General features: G+C 33.1%; 1 protein-coding gene and 1 long non-coding RNA gene across 2 annotated transcripts; one reads left to right on the forward strand and one right to left on the reverse strand.

The window, feature by feature from the left end:
• Window positions 1-4,688: 4,688 nt before the first annotated feature.
• On the reverse strand, window positions 4,689-27,539 carry LOC138696422 (proteasome subunit alpha type-7-like). Its single transcript, XM_069821391.1, has 6 exons — window positions 27,381-27,539; window positions 22,959-23,085; window positions 22,748-22,861; window positions 22,519-22,652; window positions 21,392-21,574; window positions 4,689-4,873 (listed from the first exon to the last, which is right to left on the reverse strand). Exons 1-6 carry the CDS (start codon window positions 27,480-27,482, stop codon window positions 4,784-4,786), a joined length of 750 nt encoding a protein of 249 aa, XP_069677492.1. The 5' UTR covers window positions 27,483-27,539; the 3' UTR covers window positions 4,689-4,783.
• LOC138696423 (uncharacterized) lies at window positions 15,626-19,463 on the forward strand. The gene is made up of 4 exons (XR_011331376.1): window positions 15,626-15,838; window positions 16,101-16,226; window positions 16,448-16,655; window positions 16,884-19,463. It is a non-coding gene; the product is annotated as an uncharacterized lncRNA (long non-coding RNA).

A 27,539-nucleotide genomic window follows, 5' to 3' on the forward strand; every position in this document is an offset into this window, starting at 1 on the left:
CAATGATCACTTATCTAGTGGAGATTGCTGATATACAGTATATCAACTAAAGATCATCAAAGTAATATCCCTGTAAAAATATAGTTCCCCTCCCTCCAAAAGTGATAAATGACTTACGAAATGTTATCTATTTCCCATCAATAACATACACATATGTATATTCACGGGCAAAAATTGAGTGTTGTAGGATGACACACCTCTGATCCTCCCTCAAAGTTAATTTTTGTATTTACTTATTTATAAAGAAGTTCCAATTAGGTCTCAGTATATACACTATCTATCTATTGTAGGACTTTATACAGTGCTGTAGTTTTCTTCAACAAACAAAATCTCAAGTTGTTCATTTAATTCATTTCCTCCACTGTTCCTTATCTATTATATCTGGATCTTGCAGTCCTTTCATTTGCATATTCTTACTCCATCATTCCAATTTTCATTAGGTCTTTCTTTTCTATTCCTTCCTTCTAATATATTATAAAAACTCAATAAAGAAAACTGGTTTTATTTGAAAGGAAGATCTTAAGAAGAATATTTGGTCCAACATGTGAAAATGGACACTGGCAAACATGACATAACAAAGAATTATTATATGATGAATCAGATATTATTAATACAATAAAAGTAGCCAAATTAAATGTGCATCGAGAGAATCAGATAAGGCAATTTATAATTTTAATAAATAAAGTAACCAATTATGAACCAGTCATATAACTTATCATAACAAATGTAATACTAAAATAGTTTACTGTACATTACATACATTTATTGTGTATCATATTACCCAATACACAATAAATGTATGTAATGTAAATTATTTTAGTATTACATATTTTGTTATGATAAGTCATATGACTGGTTTATAATTGATTAGGCCTACTTTATTCATTTATTTTTATTTTAGTTGGTTCTTTAATGACGCTGTATCAACTACCAGGTTATTTAGCATCGATGAGGTTGGTGATAGCGAGATTATATTTGGCGAGATGAGGCCGAGAATTCGCCATAGATCACCTTGCATTCACATTACGGTTGGGGAAAACCTCGGAAAAAAACCCAACCAGGTAATCGGCCCAAGCGGGGATCGAACCCGCGCCCGAACACAACTTCAGACCACCAGGCAAGTGCCTTAACCAACTGAGCCACGGCGGTGGCCTTACTTTATTTATTAAAATTAGCCAAATTAAGATGGGTAAGGTATGTAGCTCGTATAAGTAAAACTATGGAGAACACAGAGGACACAAACATCCAAACTGAAGATGGACTGAAGGTATCTAAGAAGCTGTGAGGCCTCTGGGATATAAAAACTGAACACGACTGACTAAAGGTAGAAAAAGATGGCAAGACTTAATTTAGGAGGCCAGGGTCTACACTGGACTGTACACTGATGATGATACACACAAATTACACAAAATTTTAAACAAAAATTATGTAGTTTTGATTTTGATCATACTAAAATTAATTTAACATTAACACAAGAAATATAAGCAGAGATGTCCGAGACTAGTTTATGTTAATGTTATTTCTTTATTGCATGGCTGTACTATCAATGAAAACAACAATGCCTGACCTCATAAGTCACGACAGATACTTGCAAATTGAATGAGTAACACTGTAATACTTTATATGTTTCTGCAAAGATATGAGGTGGTATCACTGTATATATAGTCACGAAGCTTGAGTTGTGAGGGTGCTAGGAACAATAGACTGTGCCAGTACTATTTTGCATTGTCTGTAATGGGGCGATAATAGCGATCCTAATGGTTAGCAACTATCTATGGATGCATATTTACTACGTATTGAGCTTCGTGACTGTATATACTAGACTGTGGTAGTACCCAAAGTATTCGGGACTGGTGCTACCATCTGGTCAAAATCTTACTTTGGGCCTAATGACTGCCATCACCCTCGAAGTAGTCATCTTCCATACATACACACCAGTCCCAGCAATGCTGCCACTTTCCAAATGCATCCTGGAAGTCGTGTTTTTTGACGGTGTTCAGCACTGACTGCATTTCTTGGATCATCTCAATCGTGTCGAACTGATGGCCTTTGAATTTGATTTTCAATCGAGAGAATAGAGCAAAGTTGCAGTGTGCCAAATCACATGAGTAGAGTGGATGGGCCACAACAATCATCTACAGTCATCTTCTTTTTGGTCAAAAAGTTCCTGGTAAACAAGGAAGTGTAACAGGGTGCTTTGTCGTGATGCAACAGCCAGTTCCCTTATCGCCAAAGTTCAGGGCGACGTCTTCGCACATTTTCACAAAGCCATTGCAAAATGTCATAGTACTATGTGAAGTTGACCAGTTTGGTGGGACGAATTCTTTATGCACAATCCGTTTAGTATCAAAGGAAACGAGGAACATGCGCTTCACTTGTCTCGCCTTTTTTGGTCTTGGTGAGGTTGGGCTCTATCACTGAGAGGATTGCTGCTTTGTCTCAGGGCTGACCCATAACTTTAATCCAGTTCTCATTGCCAGGGTCTCTGTAGCACTTTTCCCTAGATTCGCACAAAATTTGATGCATACTCAGTGTTCCTTTCTGGAATCCATTGTGAAATCGCAATACACCACAGACAGGATATCACAAAAAAATTGTAAAATCTCAACACATCCACTCAGCTGTATGAAATTCTGCACACTGATTCATAAGATATGCTAGTGCTACAATCTATCGTTGCAGAACCTTCTGCAATTGCTGTACAGATGGCAGTACTAGTCCTAAATATTTTAGATACAATCTCGTATTAATCTGCCAACTTTTATCATTGTCATGTATTTTAGTACAATAAATAACGATTAAATAAAAAGTCAACATTTTACACAAATTGTAACATATGCCACTGTATTCATATTGCTAAGCACACCACTGGGTGACTACAGGCATACCTCCTACGCTTGCTAAAACATGCCAACTTCTACTATTGGACATCAAGTCAGATAGCAAATGACAATTTTCTGGTGTTTTATAATAAAACTGTGACAAAAGTTTATTCATACTAAATTATTTCAAAATGACCTCATTTGTAAGAAAAGAAGTCATTCTCGTTTGCATTAATTCTTTAGCATCTTCTGTATACAACAATCAGAATTTCGCAATTATTATTTCATAACAAGTTCAAGCATCTGATATATTAAGGGAGTATTGGTATACAGTTAGCCTTTGACCTTTCTTATAAACAAAGGCAAAAGTGATTAAAATGGAAAGAGTAGCTTATATCGTTTGATAAATAGTTACTCCATGTTTGGTGACAAAAGAATTTGGTTGCGGAATTTAAGAGAAGAAGAAGAAAGGAAATCAAAGATGAACACTGTATTGGAAGACCTGTTTCTGTGACCACTCCAGAAAAAATGAATGCCATACATGACGTGATTTAGCAAAATGGGCTCACATGTATACTACAGATTTTGAAAATTTCCTAAAAATATGTCTTCCACATCATACATCATGATCTGGGTATGAGAAAATCATCCGCTACCTGAATCTCTAAAAATGCCTCAATGCTGATTAGAAACAACTCAGAACAGCAAGTTCTAAGTTACTTTACCACTCTTTTCAAGATTCTTCTAACTTTTTGGATCATTATTATAACTATGGACGAAACATGGATCCATCATTATGATCCAGAAACAAAAGAACAATGAAAAGAATGGAAACACATAATTCTCTCCACGCAAAGAAATTTCGTGTTAAATATCAGCAGGAAAGGTCCCTGCATCATGTTTTTGGGACAAAGACGGAATAATTATGAGAGACTACTCAGAACAAGGTAAAACTGTGACAGGATAGTATTATTCATTATTTACTAAATTCGGGAAAAGGTATTGCAGAACCATCATGATAAAATACTCAAAGATATTCTGTTCTTACAAGACAGTATACTCACCCACAAGTCTTTTATTTCATTATAGAAAACTGACGAAGTTGGCTTGGAATTGATTAATCATACCCTATATTTTTTTAGATTTAGAAATGTTAGACTACAACTTGTTTCTGGATAGGGGGCAGGGAAAGAAAAATAAACAAGTTTTCATCGAATGAAGGAGTAGTAAATATTTTGGAAGAATAGTTCGAATGTCAGGATAAACTTTTTTTAAGAGGTTTAGAATAATTGCTTTATGACCATTGTATTAGGTGTACAGAATTGAAAGGTGGTTAATCTGATTATGTTGAATAAATAAAAATTTGTTTCGAAAAACAGTCACTTTCTCCATGTTAGACTAAGAACTTATCAATACTGCCTCATAAATTATATCATTAGATAACTATTAATATTTTGCATTCATCATTAGACTTTTCTCTTTCCTAGTATACTATCCTTCTAAATATTTCTACATATGTACAATATATTATGCTATATTTTGTATGTAGAAAGTGAGAAGCACTAGTTTTTAAATTAACACATAACCCATATGAAGGGTATAGGGAAAGAACGTCCTTTGTCCAATAGAAAAAAAAAAAAAAGACGCTTGTTGTGTGGTGTAGGATTCCAAGTAGTTTAATTCTATGAATGAAACACTGTGACAATGTGAACAGTCTTAGGTGCTATGACAGATTTAAGATTTGGCATATAAGGAAAGAATATGCTAAAGGCAGACTTTAAGTTGCTCTCCTGAACAATTTGCTAAAGTGGACAAAACTCGTTCTTCTCTGTACTCTTCATACATAATGTAATATCACAAAATCCGTATTTTGAGATAAGGCGAAACTTTATTTGATCCTTATTAAAAAAAATCATATCTGACACTCAAAACTCAGCACAGTTTTAATGTAAATGCAATACTTATTTCTTTTGTTTCTTTTTCTCTGCTTCTTCTTCCTTTTCTTTCTCTATTTCTACAACATACTCCTCTATCTTTTCTGCATCCAGCATCTGCAACATAAAGAGTGAATCTGAGAATGGAAAGTTCTAAGTGCTGTTTATTCGCAAAAATCGTAAAAGTGATACAGTCATTACATTCTCAAACGTTTTTCGATAACCAGTATGATGAACAAATACCAATAAGGAAAGTGCTAGTACTATCAAAGGATTTCCTATATGTGACAAAATGGAAGATCAGCTTTTAGTTCACAATTCGTTATTATAAAAAAAAAATGTTTCAAGCACCACATTAGACAGAGTTAAACTGCGAAAACACGAGATTAGAATAATAATTTTATTACTGGGAAAAAAAAAAAAAGAACACTAATAATTTTATCAAATATTAAACTTATAAAATAATATTTTTAAAATAATTATAATTTTGCAAGAGTTACAATCATTAGATTTTGGATTTTATGTAAATGCCTATTCCCGCCCTCCCCGAAGAATAAGTGAAACATTTTAAATTATATTCATATTTCATATAAAAATATGTAAATTGGTGTGGTGGTTTTATGTCCTGCACTGTAGCTGCGTGGTCTAGAGCATAATACCTTATACTAGCATTACAGAACAAGCACTTGTTAAAGTTCTCATGAGGGAAGAAATTTTCTCATGAAATTTCGGCCGATATATGGGACAGGTGCCACTCAAAATTGTGGTTAATTTGGGGAGCTACAGCGACAAATGTGAATTTGCAAGCTAGCTATAAATGGTTGGGGGAATCGTGCTAACCACACATTTCCCCATACTGGCTGATCAATCAACTCTGCCGTGATATGTGGAGCAGTCGGTTGATAGATTTTGACCATCCGAGAACTGTTTACACAATGGGTTTTTTGTTTCAGGTGGTTTTATACTTCTTAACCTAAAATGTCTATTTTATTATAATGTTCAACTTTTGTGAAGTATATTGGCTAGTTCAGTCTTCTTGGCTGATGTTATACCACCAGCATTCCATTGTAAGATGTTTAGTTGATTCTGTACCATTAAAGTAGTCCCTGCCCAGAGATCCGATTGGGGGACTATTTTACCTCCGGATAATTTTACCTTAATGGTACTCATTTCATATTGGAGCGGTTAAATGGCAAGTTGTAGCCGATTTAAGTGAACACCATATTTTAAAATTTTGGTGGCTACTTCATTCACACACAACCCCCAGAATGTCTGGAGGACCACACCTGCTGTTGGCCGACGGGTCCATTGGACCTAGCTGGGAGATCTTGTTGATCACCAGCTTTCCCTCCTTAAGCCACTGGAGGATGATTTTAGTGCCATAGCAGGTCAGCACTAGGAACAGAAAAGTAGAAAGAGGAGGAAGGAAAGGGAAATGAACCCCTAGGCCTCGAATGCTCTAATGCCGTCGGGATCGAAGAAAGTAAGAGTTCAGTCAGAGGACTGGATAGGAAAGGGTAAAGAGGGAATTAGGTATTGGATAGAGGAAAATTATACCAAATTCAGTCATTAACTCATCAAGCTGACCTGTGCTAATGGATGAGTAGCCCCTCCCTTTAGTTCAGATCGTAAAATTATGCTTACTAACAGCTGCACCATGGGAAGGTAGGGATGGGGACATTGGGTATTTGTCCAGGTTGGTTCCTTAAAGCCTTCAATGGGAAGGATTAATGGCTCTCCCCCCTGTATCCGACAGATACCCTTTTGCAGCCATGATAATATCTTTGCATGGCACGACAATTTACTTAAAACACACTTAGAATACTCCACTGTGTTTCGTGGCATTTTACTTTCAATTAGGAATTCAGTGGTGTCAACGTTTGGAAAACATTGTGTGGGTTCAAACATTTGAGTTGTAAGTTAAGTAAATCTCATACATAATAATTATAATAATAACACAAATTATTGTTTGGGCTCAGGTCCCACGGGCCCATGTAAGTTGGCGCCACTGTGCAGAATCACTTGATATTTCCAGTGGGCGAAGTCATGGATGACAATATTACGAAAGAGTATGAAATCGCAGTTATCTCCAATTCTGCAATATGTAACAGAAGATGGCGACATTGAAGAAGGAGTTTTAAAATGCATAGATTTGAGCAAGAATAGTCTGCAAATGCTCTTCTTGAACATGCTCTCAAAGTCATCTCTTTGAAAAATATTGGAGTGCAAGAGGTCAAATGACTTTATTGTCAAACGCCTGGCATTAGAAAACAACAACAACTACTTTTGTGAAGTTTGTATGTTTTTAAAATAGCTTGTTTTACAATTAATCATGAAGGATTTGTTACAAGTACATTGTTGTCCCAATGCCACTCATTCGTTTCAGATCAAACAGGTTAGTTTTGTACAGTGGTGTTGCGTGACATTTTGATATAGAGATGAAAATTTTTTAAATGCTTAAAATACAGTAGTCTGCTTTCGTTAAATGCGCGAACTGCGTTCATGAAAACAGCCGCATATTGATGAATGTTTCAGTTGAATTTTCAACTTATCTTTATAATATTCTTGTATTCTTCTGAACAATTGCCTATATACAATTTTCTTATTCTGTCCAGGAATTGGCTCCAGCCATGATCTTTCAGATTGAGGATAATTTTCAGCAGTAAAATCATCCATGCGCTCTAAAATTTCTCAAAGTAATTTCTCAGTCCTTGTTTGTACATCTCCAAATTATTAATTTTTATATTACAAAAAAAAAAAAAAAAAAAAAAAAAAAAAAAAAAAAAAAAAAAAAAAACTTTTTTTTTAAATACAATATCAGAGTGTGGGAATGCTGCAGAGAATACTATTAGCAGAAAATAAAATCGAAGTCCTTCAGTAAACTTAACAGCCCTCATACACAAACGACAGTTTTGTGGTCCCATTCACATTCTTCATTATCTATTATTGATTCAAATAAATATTCCTACTTTGATGATTTAGAGAAAAAAGTAGAAAATCCAGCAATAAGTCAAGATCACTTTTACTTGTTTAATAAATTGGGCAGACTGAGGTATGACTAAGGTTTAGTTTGTGCACGTAGCATGCACAAAAATCGCTGACTTACAGAGGCTGTAAAATTTTGCATGTAAACCATTATGTTCTCCCGCTGACAGCTGCTCCATCATAAGTTTGAGCAATAAGTTAATGACTTTGAGAGCATGTTCAAGAAGAGCATTTGCAGACTATTCTTGCTCACATCTATGCATTTTAAAACTCCTTCTTCAATGTCGCCATCTTCTGTTACATATTGCAGAATTGGAGATAACTGCGATTTCATACTCTTTCGTAATATTGTCATCCATGACTTCGCCCACTGAAAATATCAAGTGATTCTGCACAGTGGCGCCAACTTACATGGGCCCGTGGGACCTGAGCCCAAACAATAATTTGTGTTATTATTATAATTATTATGTATGAGATTTACTTAACTTACAACTCAAATGTTTGAACCCACACAATGTTTTCCAAACGTTGACACCACTGAATTCCTAATTGAAAGTAAAATGCCACGAAACACAGTGTGTTTTCAGTAAATTGTCGTGCCATGCAATCTCATTAAAATGTTCTATAAAATTGCCTTTATTTTTTAAGAATTTACTCTCGTCATCCCCTCCAAATGCAAGGCCTAATTTTCCAAGACCCTTATAGGATCGCCAAGAATTTTCCTGTTCTATCTAACACTATGCTTATCAATAGAAAGTCTATACTGATCACTTAAAGCAAATTCAATACGCTGGGTTTTTCCAAGAAATGCAGTTGTTTTTCCACACTTATTGTGACTTGCAGACACTTGAAGTCGTTTCCTGAATCTGTAAATATTATTTAAACCACTATAATCTCCTATAATCTCCTTATTTAAATCACTATAATCTCAATCATTCCACACAGATTTTTCACGAGAAAATAATACACAAGACTAGCAGAAAAATTTTACTCAGTCTACACATCTACAGCCAGTTTTAACATCAACACTACTTGTGCCTGGCACAGACTTTCCCGGTTCGGTAATCTTCAGAAGAGTTCGGGGCAGAAGAATATATCAGATGATAGACGACATTAAGATATATGCATTATATGAGGAGACAAAGAGGAAAGCAGAAACTAGGAAAGATTGAAGAAAGCTGGGTTTGCAGTGAAAGACCTGCTCTTGGGCAGAATATTGAAAGAATGAATGAATGAACCTGCAGATGTGACTCTCAAATCATATACAGTAGGCTATTCTATCACTTGAAAGTTGTGGTACAGTTATACATTTAGGGTCTACAGTTAACACAGAATGTTGTAGGTAACTTAAAATACACTACTAATAAAGCACAGCTCTCTCTCAAATATTTCTTAAAAGTATTACTATTAATATTAACAAAATGTCATGTGGTGGAGATATAAAAAAACACACAAAAGTTTAATATAGGGACACGTGCATCACCAAATGTGGAACCTAAATCACATTCCTTGCACACTGGTACAAGTGATGTTCTTCCACTCAGCAGTTGTCTGTTTTCATACAGCTCAACTGATGCGAGAGATACCATCACATTTAGCCATGCAAGTGCAGCACGAGGTTATGCATAAGCTAAATCGTATCCTCTGCACACTAGTAAATGACGTTCTTCCACTCAGCAGTTGAACATTGCCTTGCTCTCACATAGCCCTACCGATGCGACATACACAGCCACATTTCTTGGGAGTAAGAACTCGGCATTTATAAACTGGCGCAAATGTGCGGCTTTGTTTTGTTGTGTAATATATTTCCATTGTTGTACAGTGACATTTATAATTTGAAGTAATCTTCAAATAATAATTATTAAGTATAACAGGTATAACACGATATACACAAAATAAAATAAATAATGATAAAATATATTTTTGTTTAGAAAAATTCAGGGGATGCGACACATCACCCGCATCCATGCACGTTACATCTCTGGTTTTGTAGTTAAGGCTGGTATTCATAGTCGGCACTTTCGATTAAAGTGTCCTTTGGAAGACGCAAAGTATCACTTTTCCGTTGCACAGTCGACACTTTGGTGCAAAGGAACACTTTGGATGAAAGTGTACTTCCGACCACACTTTGAGCCGAAAGTGTCACTTTGTAGAAAAATGGCGGACGTCTTGAAGGTTGTCGAATTATTTATTAGAATGTGTGGAAGAGATGGCACAATTAGTGGACAATATATCAAAGCGCTACATTAGGGATAGGCCTAAAGACAATCCCGTGGAATTTTATAATGATATAAAATTTAAAAAAATGGTTCCGATTTGATATAAAAAAACTGTTTTTGAGATTGCTAATCTTTTCGATGACCTGTTGACAAAAACGAATAACAGAGTTTTGCCAGTGCCTCCAATAATAGTTATTGACTGCATTAAAATTCTATGCTATAGATATGACCATACATTAATATCTGTAATATTATAGTTCAAGTATTTCTGTAGTAACATTCGTATATTTATAACCTCAATTCGATGAAGTGATATGTAGGTTGATATTCCTATATAACCTATTTTTTATTACTGAAACGAATTTTTTTAACTTAAATAATATTAAACTGACTTCAATCTAATGTAGGCGTAACTATCTTAAATTAGCATTGAGAGACCTCATGTGCCTGCCTTCTAAGCAGATTCCATAATTATATTGGGTTTAAAACGATTTTGATTTTTGTTGACTACCTTTATTTTGAGATAAGATTTATCTTGATGTTCATATAATCATTATTTTGATAATATATGTTTTCATGCCAGTAAGCAATACATCTGATATGGCTGCTTTTGCTGAGATACTGTCTCTAGTTCATGTGCAGTCATAACTTCACCATGAAAAGAGGTCTCATACCATTAGACCTATTTTGTTTTGCATTGTAGAAAAATTTGGCATTAATAATATTTCTGAAGAGGAGTCAATAATGGAAACGAGAGATGATAATAATAATAATAATAATAATAATAATAATAATAATAATAATAATAGCAGCAGCAATAGATCTAATGTGTTTATTTCATTCTTTTGACTTCTATTCACTATTCACGAAAAAGACAAAAATGAAAATAAGGGAATAAAACGATATATTATCAATGAAGCAGGTACGTATAAAAACTAACCTAACAATATAAATACAAAACTTAACCTACTCAGTCCAACTTAACCTAACTACATAAACCAATAAAAGATATGTACAAAATCTAACTATATAAATCAGTGGAACTGATACATACAAAACCTAACTTAATGCTATAAATCAATGAAAAAGGTAGGTATAAAACCTAATCTAACTATATAAATCAATGGATTAGCTATGTACTGTACAAAACCTAACCTAATTTCACCAGGAGTATCACTACCTATTTATTAAAATAATATATATATATCTGAACTGACTGAAATAATCTAAACTATCGGCAGTGAAAACTAGAAACTGAAATAAAACAACTTTAAATATATATTTTCTTTCTCGTGCGATTAATTAGGCTCCCAACTCAAATCACAAGCATTATAATCTGTGGGTTACACATTAATTTGTTATTGTTTGTTCACTTGTTTTGAAAGGCATTGTGGGACTTCTGTTACCAACCAAATTGTAATTCTACACTTTGCTGGTGTAAAGTAACACTTTGTAAAGTGCACTTCTTCAATCGTCTATGAATACCACTAATATGAAAGAGTCACTTTCGTCAAAAGTGTCACTTTGCATAGTGATATAAAGTGTCGACTATGAATACCAGCCTAAGTGAAAATTGTCCATTGTTGGAAAACAATTTTGTTCCACAGTATTCTTGTTCTCTATATTAAAGGATTGGAAACACAAGGATGATCGTTGAATCATTCTGTGAGCAATTCAGTGAACCAGCCAACCTAATCACTAGAGACCGGATTTATAGGTTGTTACCTATTTTTTTCCTTACTTCTAAACTCATAGTTTCTCAGACAATTTTCCGAATCATGGTCATAAAAGTTGTTGTTGTTGTTGTTGTCTAGTGCCTTGCATCTGGCAATGAAGCCATGAGCAGTCGTGCTTTCCAATACTTTTGAACTGTAGTTTCTTCTGATCTTAATGCTTCACAGGTCTTCAAGTGATCTTCATTCATTTCTGCTGGATCGTTACACAGGACACATATTGGTGAAGCTGAGATACCTATTCTGTAGAGATGACTTGCTAGACAGTCATGATTTGTCAATAGTCTGAAGGCTGCAACTGCTGTTTTCCATGGTCTCTGGGGGATTATATCTGGGTTGGAAAGTAGTGTAATCCATTTTTTGTCTTTAGCATTTGATTCTATTTCTTGTAGGTGTGAATGAGAAAATTTTGTAGTGATCAAGCGTTTTATTGAGGAATATGAGAAATTAAATTTAGACTTTTGTTTTATTGTTGTGCCTTTCTTTGCAAGTGTGTCTGCGGTTTCATTCCCCATGACTCCACAGTGTGCTGGAATCCATTGGAGATGGACAATCTTATTAACTTTTTGGAGTTGTGTTAACATTTTGTAGCATTCTCTTATTTTTGTTGACTTCTTTGTAGTATTTGAACATATTCCCTGAATTGCAGCTTTAGAATCTGAAAGAATTACTGTCTTGTTATATTTATTTAAGGGAAGATTTAATAATTGTCGGAGAGCAATGTGTATAGCCTCTATTTCACCATCATAATTTGTTGTGTCTCTGCCAACAGAATGATAAAAGGAAAAATGTGTACATGTAACTCCAGCTCCAGTAAGGTTTTCTGTGGTGGATCCATCGGTATATATGTGTAGCCATTCTTCTGTAGGGTATCTAGTATTGATCATTTCCAGTGCTAGAAGTTATAAAAGTCATATATGTAAATTCTGATGAACCCAAAAAAAAAACCTAAATTGGACCTTAAAAACTAAAAAAACCTAAATCATAATTAATATATATTTTTATACATTTACTATATTTTATATAAATATATTTAGAGATTTTAATAGACTACAACTTATGATGTTTATTCTCTTCTGCACTGGAGTAAGCGACCCAATCTGCGGTCTTTATCCCTTCAGTCTTTTGTTGTTTTGTATAAAATGGTTAACGGGAATTCCATCTTTCTTTGTATAGCAGGCCATCTTTCAGAGACTTCACCCTCTCACGGGCACAGATTGGGACTGTATGTATTTTGGAATTTCCACTGGTCGCAGATATGACATTCCACTAGGATATGAAATGACTGAACTTTCTCTTGAGATGAATGAACTGTGAAAAAGTCGCATTGTTGAAATTCATAAAGTTGTCAGGCATATTCTCTCATAGAAGCCTGATCTTGTGTGTGTGGGTATAAGCTGTGAACTTTTCTGAGGTCTCTTTGAGTCTGACTTATTCTGGTGTTTCTGATGTTAACATAGAATTTTTATATTTTGTGTTTTGTTAAGCTATGCCAAAACAAGTGAAATCTCATTTATTACAATAGTGGATTGCAAATGAATCCAATTTTACCACCGAGAGATAAGTTACGTTATTTAAAATTGTAAACGTACATTTTTTACACAGGCAAATTTTGCAATTTCTTCCACATTTTGGACAAAAAATCTTAAAAAAAAAAAAAAAACCTATTTCACATATTCCAATAACCTAAAAATCCGATCCCTACTAATCACCATCTAATTAGTCAGTAACATTCATGTTTGGAAGAAGCTCTGTTTTGGATGAAGTCAGAGAGGCCAATGTAGCTGCTGCTGTGAAAAGAGAGATTATGCATAACAATTATTTTCTCATCTTGTAATAGAAAACAGATACAAAGTGAAAGTCTTTGTAACTAGCTTCATGTTGTAAGGAAAACACATATATGGGATTAAAAGAATGCCAATACAGTTAAACTCAGAGTTTTCACATTGAATATTTTGCCTCATGACATAAATGAAAAACATTTATATCTTCTGCAGCTGTCAAATTATTCAATGTATAGGGAAGACCAGGTAACTTGATACCCTAAGGGTGAAACCTAACCATTTTTCCCCCATTACTACAAATGCTAGTGGATTATGGTGATTTTCTAGTTTGAAGGTTGAATTTTCTTTTGCCAACTTCGTTTCGAATTTCGATACTGACAAATACTATAAATGGTAGTGATTTTGTAACTGGTATGTTGGCAGCTGAGGCAAATATCGACAATATTTGCCGGTACTGGAGTTCCATGAAATTAAAATTGTACTAGATTTCTCAGCCGGTTACTGGAAGATAGTGAAATTCGAACTTATTAATAATTAATTAATATTAGTATTAATATTAATACATAATAGTTATTTTATGTGTTACGTTGTGGTTATAATTCAAGAATAGTCAGATAAGTACGAATAAATATAATATACTTGGGCGTGATAATGCACGTGGGTAATGGATAGAAATATTATTTCAAATTTTAATGAATTTCTTTCGTGTTTAGATTTTTATTACTATGTCAAAAAAATGAAATAGTGTTGCAGTGACTCCTCCAAGGAAGAAAATGTGTGGCATTCAGAGTACGCTTCAGAAATCTGTAGTTCACGTGTATAATGAGTTGAAGAAAGAAGGAATTATGCTAACGGAGACAGCAATTACAACCAGAATAGGAAAATTATTAGGAGTAAGTATTCTTAAGCATACATTTCAAAGTGGTATTCAGTTTTAGGAGTTTGCACTAATAATTTCATGATTGTGGTCAAACAAAACAAATTTTTAAGTTAGGCCTAGATGTTTAATCAAGTCAGTGATTTTCATATTGCCAAACTAAATACATTTAAGATACTGTAATACTGCAGTAGGTGATAGCTTAAATACATTTACAAATTAGACGAACAAATAATCAAACAGCACGAAAGTAAATTTCCAGTTTTCTCTTTTAGTATTAAATTAACCGTTCAGATCACAATTTACATGCCACATCGGCCGAAGAAAATACAAGTCATATTGTAATTATTAACTTGATATTGCAGCAAATATTACATGAATGTTGGCCTGTTATGGTGCTTAAAAATAATTCAGTTTTATATAATAACTATATAACATACTCTATAAAGCATAGGAACGTTGACTCTGGCTGAATAATTTATTCATGACTGGTCTAAGTAATATTAAATATGGTGTTTCTTCAGAAAAGCTACCCCACCCAAAGTACTTGTTAAGATATAACACTCGAGAGGACGAGGACGCACTACTGGGAAACTAACCATTTCTCTTCGTCATGGACCTCTTGCATGTTATATTGGTAATTAGTAACAAGTTTGAGGGAGGGACTACAACAATGCATTAGAATATACAGGTAAGTGTCAAAGGATTTTTGTGCTGAAAGTATTTGTGGCTGTGCACTAAAACCACGTGTTCATCACTATGTAAATATCACAGAAATCAATTAAACAAAATAAAATTATGCCTTCTTTGATGTAGCTTTTCTGGAGAATTACCTAAATATTAGCCTACTTAAACCTATCGTAGACCCAACCTAACATATTGATCATTTTCTATTCATATAGCTGCAAATGTTGGTATCATGCATGAATTTTATGATATAACAATTTTTAGAAGTGTTATGTTATTGTTTGTTATTACAGCTTGGCTTTACTACAGCCACGAATGTGAGAAATTCACAGAAGGGGACCCCACTTGTGACACCAGGAAAACATAGACTACGTAAACATCCAGTGACTGATGCTGATGATTTTACGAAAGATGCAATTGCGAGATTTATTTATGACAAGTTACATAAAGGAAGGGAAGTTACAGGAATTATTGTGTTGATTTATGCAATGTAATTCTGATATTAGTCATATGTATAAAAATATGGCATAATTTTCATTTACTGTTACAGGGGAAGTACTAACAGCAGCAAAAGTTCTGGAACATATGATGATTATGAAACATATTTATTCAGAGTATCCTTATCATCGGTGAAAAAAATTTTGAAAGAGATGAAATTTCTATGGAGCAAAGGGGATCCTTATACACATGTACGAGAAAGTGATGTTATTCGTTTTTAAGAGAATATATAAGAAATGTGGAGCGTGAGAACCCTAAACCCGTAGTATTCTTGGATGAGACTTGGATTTTTATGAATGGTAAATTTCAATGTATTGTGAGACATTGAGTGATTGAATTTTTTACTAACAAATAGGTTAACACTTATGTGGAATATGAAATTGCAATTAATATAGGCTACTAGTAATGAATTCAAGTGGGAACAACATGTTTTGCAATTAATAGTTTCATATTATAACTAGAGGTTAGTTATAAAATTCTTGAACAGTTTTCCTGTCTTTAAAATTTTTGTGTCTCTTAGAGTGTCAATGTGAATTGCTTGTCTCTCTCTGTTTTTTTAAGTAGGATCACCCACTTATTCATGAAATAAACCAGGTGAAGTTTCCAGTGACATGAATGGTGTTATTCATAGACCAACAAATGAGGGTGGAAGATTAGATGCCGGAACGAAAGGTGGATTTATACTCGGTAAGTTATATTGATTTATATTTTACATAAATTTGGCAAGAGTAATTTTTTAAATCAGGGTACAAAAATATAAAAATTGGTGACTAAATAAAAACGTGGGAAAGCCTTTCACCAAAGAGGATCTCATGTCATGTTATGTTATGTTATGTTTTATTTTCTTTATTTAAATGCTGTGAATTCATGTGACGTAATTATATGCCCAGGTATAATTTTTATTGCAGGTGCTGATTTAATTTTTTCATGCAATTGAAAGAAAAGTCAGGACTACCATAGTGCTATGAATAGCCCTGTAGTTGAGAAGTGGGTGCAAACACAATTGTTGACCTGAGAACATTAGGGCAATGCGTTATTGTCATGGATAGTGCTGCATATCATAGCAGACTTGTGAAAAATCAGCCAACAACAAAATGGAGGAAAGAACAGCTACTGGTGATTGCAACTGAATATAATAGATTTGTTGTACTAAATGATAAGAGTTGATGGTGTGAAATCACCTTTTGATATTATATTTCAATATTAATTTCCATACTTTGCAGTTATTATTATTATTATTATTATTATTATCATTACTACTACTACTACTACTACTACTATTGCAACCGTTTCTCTTATTTCTCATAATTAGGCATACTTATAGATGCTACTTTTTTCTTTCAGGTGAAATTGAATCTACATAAGAATCCTAAAACAACAGAGCCTTGCCAATTACTGTTCTGAAGCGGCCTTGTCTTATGTGTTGTGTCTATATACAATTAATTCTTTCAGTTTTTTTTTCCCCCCTTTAATCTAATGAAGTTGTTGGTTGATTGATACCAAGTGTTCAGCAGTTGATGTCATTTGTTATCTTGCACTCCAATATTTAACCAGATGATTGAAAGCTGTGTAAAGTTAAACAGTCAAGACAATGATCCATATCTTCATTGAGATTTCAGAAATGGCATGGGGAGATTCTGAAATATCAGTTCTTTGTAAATATTTGAGACAATCATGGCCTGTGATAATATGAGTACTGCCACTGTAGATTTTCATAGAAGTTCAGTTATTAAATTAGGTGTATTATTTTTACTATGTATTGTACTATATTTTTGTTTCGCTTAATTGATGAATTATATATGCTGTAAATTCAATAGTAGACTGTAGGCCTATAGCTTAACTGATGAATTGTATGTGCTATAAATTAAATAGTAGGCTGTATACCACAAGTGATGAATTGTTTATGCTTGTAATGTGAAGTAATTTGCATGATATTTATTATCAATTTCTGTATATTTCAACTAATTGAATTGTTTATACTTTTAAATTGAATTAACTTGCTTGCTATGTATTATATTTTATAGCTTAACTGATGAATAACTGTTTAGGTTTGTCAATTTAATAATCTGAGTGCCATGTACTTCATATTTTTAGTGGAGCCACCAATGTAGCTTAGTCGGTAGACTCGTTGGCCTGCAAATTCAGAGCTGCACTCGAGGGTAGTTTGGATCCCCCATTTGGTCTAATTAGTTGGTTTCTTCTGAGGATTTTCCTCCATCGTGGAGCGGATGCCGGATGGCCTATTGCAATTTTTTCATTTGCTTTAGAATCATTCCGATTTTTGTTACCACATTGTCATGTTCTGATCTTGTTATTCTTTTAACAGTGTGGTAAGATGCAGGTATAGATAACCTTACAGTAATTTTGCTACCTTTCAACTACCTCATTACCTCCCACTCCATAAAGTTCATGGATCCACAGAAGTACCAGTCGTCGATGTAATTCGACCATTTTGCTTAAAATATTAAAACACTGTAAAATATTGAGATTTCATGCTGTTACGTCCAATACTGCAGCAAGAATATCTGATTTTGAGTCTGATAGTATGACAGCCTTCTCAGATTTATGAAGTTGATACTGGAGATTTTGTAAGCTTAAAAGTGTATCTAAATTTTCACTATCAAAATTAGTCAGTGTTTGAAGTTAGTTAGTTAGTTAGTGGCGTTTAAAAAGGGCGCGTCAGCTACTATGGCTATTTGCACCCTTATCTAAAATCTTTCACTAAACACAAACACAATACAATAACCAGAAAGTTTAAAAAACTAAAAAGCATTGTCACGGTTAAAATGGGGCAAACAAGTGTTTGAATATAATTCCCTGTAAAAGGGAATATACTGATATTGTACTACAACACCACTACATCTATGGCTTGGTAAACAGGATCCATCTATAAAAAATACTGTATGTAGTCACTCACTGACCAGATCATTTATCGTTTCTAATGATTTTTAAAATGTCTGGAGAAGTATCACATTTCTTAACATCATCTGTTAAAGTTAACTTATATACTATTCATTTTGAAATAACTTGGGATTGTGTTTTATTAGTAAAGTTTCCCTTGATTGAGCAAGTTTGAGTTCTCCAAGTAGAGTCAAAAAGTCTGTTGGGATTTTGGCTCAGTTTATTAATATTTGTGGACTGTGATTTTTTGTTCTAGACAACCATATTATCTGCAAATGATGAGATTATCATAAGACCTATTTCTTTAGTTAGACCATCGACATTAATATTGGAAAATGTATTCCTGAAAACAACAATGTGGGAAGCCCATATGAATCTGTCTCTATTTACATATTTGTGACAATGAATCAAATAATCAAGTCACTGATCCAATGTAACACTTTATCATGGACACCCTAAGTTTGCAATTTCTTAAGTGATTTATATTTACAGAGCCATATGATCCTTGAAAATAAATTAAAATTGCTAAGGTGTTTTGTTTTCTGTTTAAAATATCTTTAATATCTTGACTAAAATTTAAAATCTGTCCATTTGTTGAATGTAATTTTCTAAAGTCAACTCAATAAGATGAAAGTTAGTTACTAGATTCCAGGAACCAATTCAATCTATGAAATCATCTCTTCCATAATTTTGGCTATCATACTGGTAAGTGGTATCTGTCGATAACTCGAAAAGATATTAGTTGAATAATTGCTTTTCAAAATTGATGTTATGATAGATTTTCTCCAGATAGATATTGTATTATAGTTGAGATTACAAGATAAAAGTAGTGAGTTTGCTTGTTTGCCAACATATTTAAGAAAATCAGCATGTGTATTGTCTGGACTTGGAGATGTTTTGGGTCTTATGTTATTAAATGAATAGTAATATTCAGTTCTTGATTAAATATTGTTATATAAAGTAGATTGTAGATTTAATATTTCTTTCAGTTTTTCCTTAATAGTCTGACGTACACAGATAAAACTAACACCCACACCACCAACTAATCTAATAGAAATTAAAATATAATTAAATGTAGAAAAAGTAATTAAAATTATAAATACACGTAATAAACCATACCCCCTAATTTCAACAATATACTATTTTATTCCCTTTTACAGCTTGTAGATAATTATTAATTATAGTTATTACTTATTAGCATAATATTTATTGAACTTATTGGCTATTTCACTTCGTTTGAAAGATGTTATTGTGTACAAAAAGCATTTTTTGATGATCGTTTCATGCTGTATGTTGTGTATAAATCTATGATTTCTGGCCATCTGTTCTGTGTAATCCATCTTTTGTATAGAATTAATAAAATACTCTTTTGGTAGTAATTATTTTATTAATTGAGTATTTAATTTTCACCAGCTCACATTTCTTGAATCATTTGTTTTTTCTTATTTAAATTTAGGACACAAGAGCCAAAAAGAGACTTCACAGTTATGTATCATACATTTTTTCAATGACAGACGTGGAGTTCCAGAAATAATAAGTGTAAGTGTAACATTATTAAGCAATTTACAAACAAATGAAATCTTTAAAAAGGTATCTAGAAGTGAAATTACTTATGGCTTTTAAGGACCAAAATTATTTTTGTAAGTTGATTTATTATTATTTCAGTTTTAGCCTAGTTGTATTATCCATTTCCTTACTAATTTCAAAAGATAATCAGAAGTTCATTCGAATTCCAACCAAAAGTCAATTGGTTATTAATTTATCTACCTTTAGGAAGTACAGTATATGTACGCTGGAATCTTTGAAGTGAAGTGACAATAATTTAATTGGTCTTGGAACAGATTTGATTCTTGAATATTATATACTATACTTTGTTGTATATTTACGTCTAGTAACCTATTAATGCTAATACTAATAATAATGTAAAGGAATAAAAGAATAGAACATAGCAATACATTTCTCATTATTATTGAAACTATTTAGAATAACCTTCCAACATTAAGGTAAAGTACGGTGAGTAAAGAAGTCATTCAGTACATAGGATCGTGATTTTACTACATGTGGTGATATCTGGTAACAGTTGGCAACACTGACAAGGCGGAAATATTTGCTGTTTGGGAACTGAACTTACGTGATCCTCACTATAACCAGTTTCAAATACACTTCAATGGCATCCTATGGAAATATAATTTTCTGCATACAAAATAAGTCATAATGAAGAACAGGTAAATCTCCACAAGAGAAAACTGGGTTCCAGAATCAGTTATATCAATCAGATTAGTTTTTAAACATAGAAATTATTTCCAATTTTACTAGCACAAGTTCAATGGTTAATTTAAAGCAGACATTCCATCTGTGAGGTAATGTAACATAAATGTATTTCTAAAGGTCGTATACTTTAAATCCTATTTAAATGATTATGGGGCTCATATCAGAAGTCTTAAAAGTATTTTTAAGGGTCTGAAAGCTAAAGAATAAATAGTTCTACGATGGTAATTAGACAACATACAAATTTAGTGGAAATGAGTAAAAAATTATTACCCCAAAAGAAATTATAAAAGTAATGAATTGCATCAAATTATAAAAAGAATGAATTGCAACCAGTCACATTTCAAATTTGACAACACATTACTGTCCCGTACTGGCGATCCTAGATGTATCAATTTCCTTCGTCAACGCATTGGAATAGCGGTTCAGCGAGGGAATGCTGCCTCCATCCTGGGATAATTTCCTAACTCTGTTTCGTTAGAAGAGATCTTTCTCATTTAATGTGTAGCGTACCTGCTTGAGTTATCTTAAAAAAAAAAAATTAAAAAATTTATAGAGGAATATTTTTTTTAATACAAAAAAAAAGCTGGGGGAATGGTACATGTTTGTTATCATGACGAAAAATATTACATCATCTGATAGGGAACTTGCTAAGAAAAGTAGTCTATTGAAAGAAATATTACCTGCATTGGCTCGCCTCGCCGCATCACTGCTATCTCCAGATTCTTCCGACCAGACTGAACTACTTCCAATAATGCTCTTATGGCCAATTTCACTGTACCTTTCTCTGTAGATACAAGCTCTTCATTGTAATATTTTTCCAAAAATTCTCTAACAGTTTTCGCACTACGGCCTGTAGCATTAGCCTGAAATATGTTGAACATATTGTGTAAAAAATCCCAGTATTTTGCTTCTTTTTTTTTACAATGAGAACTGCATATGTGCGTCATATCAAGCATCAACATATTTCATGTTTCACCTACTTTTATAAATTAAAAAGTGATTAGGGAGAAAGGGTGAAGAGGAATCCCAACTCTTGTTTTCAAAAAAAGTTCCTTTGTAAACTATGTATTTTTTAATGATACTGTATCAACTACAACCTCATCTAGTGTCAGTGAGATTGGTAATAGTGAAATGTTATTTGGAGAAATGAGTTCCAGGATTCGCCATGTGACAGCGTAACATTCATATTAAAATTGAGGAAAATCTCAGGAAAAAAAGCCAATCAGGTAATAGGCCCAAGCAGGATTCGAACTCACATCCGAGAGCAACCTTGGATCTTAAGTCACGCTCTCTGTCCAAGATTACGTCAGTGACCTTTGTGAACTAATAAGAATAATTGTAAATATATTTTAAAAAATATATACTAAAATCACGAACATGAAGAAATGGAGTTTGAACATGAAAATTCTTAAATCATCTAGTTGAATAAACACACTTTCCTTACTTATTTTTTAAATTTAATTAATTTTATTGTGTACAAAGAGAAAAAAAAAAATCTCAACCTACAACAATTATTTTCAATAAAAAATAAGTTAGTAGTATTTTAAATTTCATGTATCATTTTGACGTGCAAATTTGAGATAATTTGTTTTGGAGAGTATTTTAAAAGTAATATGTAGTATCTGAACACTGAATTTGTTTTCTATTTAGATACAGAGCAACTACCTATACAAAACTTACAAGTCATTCAAGGTTTCAAGGAATACAATATTGATAGTTCTCGTAAGACAAAACAAAACTGTAACAAATGGTGAAACTGTAACATAAGCTATGTAGATGTATTTTAAGTAGAATTCCATTGCAATACCTTCCATTCATAGTAAATTCCCGAAGGTTCTGTCTGGTAGAGATGTGGTACTCCATCATAATCAAAACCAGCCAGTAGGCAGCTTATACCAAAAGGTCTTCGTCCATTACTTTGAGTGTATTTCTGTTTCAGACCTTAAAGTTAATAAATTATGTTTTATACAGTGAAACAGAGCTACATATAATAATAAAATTCAATAAAAAGACAAATTCTATAGTCACAAATCTACCTGCAATGTATCTGGTGATATACTCTAATGTAACAGGATCTTCAACAGTTAGTTTATGAGACTGACATTCTATCTGTGCACGGTTGATTAGGATTCTTGCATCAGCAGTCAATCCTGTAACATGGTGAATAAAACAAAAAACAATATAAACATAAATTGCAAACGCACATTTATCATATAAAACATTACTGAAACTTATTACACAAATTACCTGCAAAAGCCATAACAACATGGTCATCCAGTAAACAAATCTTTCTCACAGTACGTTCTTCTTGCAATTTTGCTACTGATTTCTTTTCTACTCCAAGAACGACTACATCTTTACCACGTACACCCACCTGTTATGCAACAGATAAATGATAAATACAGTATCCAGTATAGGAAAACTTTCCTGATAATTGTGTCTTAATTTTGGCCAGCCTAGAAAATTATGATGAAAGATGAGCTTCTTTATGCAAGTTTCAGTTATTATAATCTTATTTCCTATAGACTGCCAAATTACACGTATGCAAATAAATTACCTTTCAAAACACTTGAAATGAATGACTCAGTTATACAGCAAGACACAGACCAACTGTTACTTAATGTTAAATGCTAATAAGTAGACTGCGGAATTTAAGGTTCTAAAAAGTGTCATTTTAGGCGCCTAAAATAGGCTCTTAAACTATTCTATTTAGGCACAATAAAATATAAAAGAGACAGTAGGCCTAATTATTTGTTACAGAATGACACTAATATTACCACATTTATTTAATACACAACCCTAGACTAAAAAGAAACTTGCAGACATTTCACATTTTGTAAGAGTACCCACACGTACATACACAAAAAATGAAGACATTTTTGTCTTTAAGTTACTGTTTTCAGTCACTACAACACTACTGAAGTTCACTCTGCCACGTTTCGCCTGGCGCCCATGTGCTCCGTGTTCCAAGCAGAACTATTTTCCATCTTGCAAGCAGTGAAATGGTGCATTACCAACGGGATTGATTCATGTATTCATAGCGACTCTCAATCTGCCTTACAAACCATTGATGATAAATACAACTTGCATTCCATAGCGGCCGAAATTAGATCCCTACTACTTAAATTTGAAGGTCGTATTTGCTTAATGTGGGTGCGCAGCCACACAGCCTGATAAAAAACAATATAAACGAAAGAGCAGATACATTAGCGAAGTAAGCAGCCTCAACCAACTCAGAATATAAATATTCCACCTGTCCTATTTCACACATTAAGCAGAGGATCAAGCACACAACTACACTCAAGTGGAATACATACTGGAACTCTAGTGTTGAAGGCTCTGTGACCAAGAATTATTCTTTCCCAATGTACAAGACAGACTATGTTGCAGTCAGTTCTCACCCGACTTCTTTTTCACTCAATTTATGACCGGCCATGGAAAATTCGGTTCCTACTTTGAAAGATTTAGGATCAAAAGTGCAGAAGAATGAATCTCTGTGCATATGCAAAGACAATCAGACTGTTGAACATTTGATTTTTCACTGTCCAGTGTTCGAAAGAAAAAGACACTTTTTAAGATATCATATCTCGGACTGCAATTTAAATTACTGCACACCTCTTTACCATTTACTTAAGAAAAAATGTTGTTATAAACAATTCACAGAGTTTATACACCACATCCACGCAAGACTGTAGCTATTAAGTGTATGTAAATTAATGATGATATAAAATCCTAATGCACTATCTAAAACAAGTTGTCTCTCTTTGGGACATAATAATAGTAATAACAACAATAATTATGTTTGTATTATAGATTTTACTATTGTTCAGTATTTGATGACAGGTATATAGTTTGTAACCGTAAGTAATTTTGTTTTTATTTCTTTACTATCGCAAACCACCTATATATTAGGTGTTTAATTTGTAACTAAGTCAATTTTGTGCATTATCTCTTCACTATTGCTTAAAATTATGCATATTATGTATATATGCAAATTTATGTCATATTCTAGCAATCTCTCTACACCTTCGATTATAATTTCTAATTTTATTTAATTCTGTTTTACTGAATGTAATTATTGCATAACGTATTTAGTATTGTTTACTGTCTATTAATTAGTGTATTTATATTGTAACTATGACTCATGCCTACTACTACTTCTTTAAAATTGTGTATTATCTCTACATAATGTATTTCACATGTAACAAACTACAACCCTAATATACCAAAGGGTAAAATAGGGTTTCAATATTTGGATAATAATAATAATAATAATAATAATAATAATAATAATAATAATGTTTTCAGTCATCAATTACACTTCCATAGTAGAAGATAGGAACATTTCCTGAATTATCCATTCAGAAGTTATAGCGTTTGTCACTCAGGATTAATTTATAAACCGAAAAAAAGCATTCTACATTGACAGAAAAAAGTGACAATATTTTAGATTTGGAATCAGACAAATTGATAATTCAATTTCAGCTTCTTTATTTTTTTGCAATAAAATGCTAGTGGCAGTGAATAAGTCCTAAGTCTAGTGTCTTTCCGCAGCACCATGTGCAACTTATATTTCAATATTTCTTCAGTAGTTCCAGCTGCTTCAGAAAGCTTCTGTTTTGCTATATTCAGTAGCTCAAGTTGTACATAAAGGGTTTTCCATTACTTTCAAGATCAGTGATCAAGTTTGCAACGAATGTAAAATGGGATTTAATATGCACCAAGTCATTATGAACACTGTAATAATTACAATACTATTGACTAGACACATGAAAGAAAATATTCAATGTTTAAATATTAGTTAAATTTTATTTTATTTTAGAAATCTTAATAATCATTTCAATAGTTTGCAACTAACAGAAGACATTTTAACATATCAAATTTAAAAGTATGTTTTGCTCACCTACTTTTGCAGACTAGGAAAATAATAATCTTGTCTCACCTGTCAGATAATGAGGGAATTTATTTAACTACTGACGAATTAACAATGCTTTACATTTCATTGTCGGCATTATACAGTACACTTAGTTAAAGGATGAACTGTTTTGTAATAGAGTAGATGTGCAGTTGCCATTTCGATTGAAGTTGAAATTTTAAGATTGAATAAAAAGGAGTGGCCTTCAGGTATTTCTGTATTGTGTCGCTCATTGCTGGACTTTACAATTATTGTGGAAAAAAGAGGTTGTTATTTGTATTGGGATGTAAGCAGTATATTACTGTTAAGAAAAATAGTAGACTATTGCGAAAAATTAAGAAATAGGCTACTTAAGAATAGTTACAAAAAATAATGCAAAAATAAATAAAAGAAAAACTTAAAAAAAGGCACTGATGTCGAAATAGACATTTTAGGTGCTATAAAGCTCCTTTATTTAGACCTATATAGGCTATGAGGCATTTGACATCAAATCGAACAGACTTGTAACTTTGAAGTTTCAAAACAGTACCAGTACCAACATTTTTGTGTGTTTAGGGAATTAAAAAAGAAACCTCGCATAAGCCTATTTTTATTTCAGCTAAATTTTTTTTTTTGGAATATAAGTTAAATCAAAATTGAAAAAATTAAAAATGGGCCTACATTGACAGACTTATAATTTTGGTTCTGTGTTTGCACAGTGATGTGAAGATGGAACTGCTGAAACTGTATTGTAAAGAAATATTTTAAAAAGTGTGTGTGCTGCCTGCACTCGTAGGATGCATAGCTTCGCTTGCAATAGGCTAAGGATCAGACAGGAGATATAATCGACCATGGAGTAAAGCCACAAAGAAGAAAACACTTGAGGAGGGGGATTCGATCCGGTGCTGTGGATTGAACTTCGGCGTAGCTCAGTGGTTAGAGCGCTTGATATGTAGAAGCAAGGACCCGGATTGAATCCCCAGCGCCGAAGGGAATTTTACTCCTCTAATAACCATTGCTAAACCAAACTAACCTAACTTGTCACAGATTCGTAAATACAAGGCACACGAAAAGTCTAAATAATCTAATCCAATCTAATCTAACCTGAACCTGTCACAAATTCCCGCACCGGAGTACTTAGAAAAATTCAAGTTGGAAGTTTGTGTCACTTGCTATAGAAAAGTCCAATTTCCTTTCCTTTAAATATTTAACGATAAAATCCTGAACTTTTCAAATCCAATTCATTCCCACACAAAAATCCATTATAAATTCAATCATTTTCAATCTAAAAAACACCGGAAAATTCCTCATCGCTAGTTTCTCGGGAAAATGTCGGTATACGGATAACTCACTGGCAACAATGATTTTAAAATACTAAAAAGAGCAGATTTGTCTGTGTTTGTCGAATGCTCATCATCATGATTACGAAAAGGCACTTTTCAGTGCCATTAATTTATTTTGTGTGCACAGGGTTGGAATTTTGGAATAGGAAGGAAAGAGGTATCCGTGTACGGAAATTTATCCCTAACCAGTGAGGTTAGGTTTGTTTCTGTGTACAAAGTTAAGACAGCGACCTCCCATCCACCGCTAGTGGGTTTGCTAAATAACTATTTATCTTCTAATACTTCACACGTATACAAATTCGACATATTAACGTACGTTAATTGGGGGATATAATGAATAAATGAACCTAAGATTTTCTTAACTAATTTATCCACTCCACCTTGGCGATTACTACATAACTGAACATCCAACCTATGATTTTAAATACTCACTGCAGTGGATCCTTTTCGTACGGCTTCTTGGGCATATTCCACTTGTAATAAATGACCGTCCGGTGAAAATACAGTAATTGCTCTGTCATATCTCGAACCCATCTTTCTTGTTAAATTAACGCTTTGTAACTATTTGAAACAAATGAATACACATTTGGG

The sequence above is a fragment of the Periplaneta americana genome, chromosome 3, assembly GCF_040183065.1.
Source record: "Periplaneta americana isolate PAMFEO1 chromosome 3, P.americana_PAMFEO1_priV1, whole genome shotgun sequence".
NCBI classification, from domain to species: Eukaryota; Metazoa; Arthropoda; class Insecta; order Blattodea; family Blattidae; genus Periplaneta; species Periplaneta americana.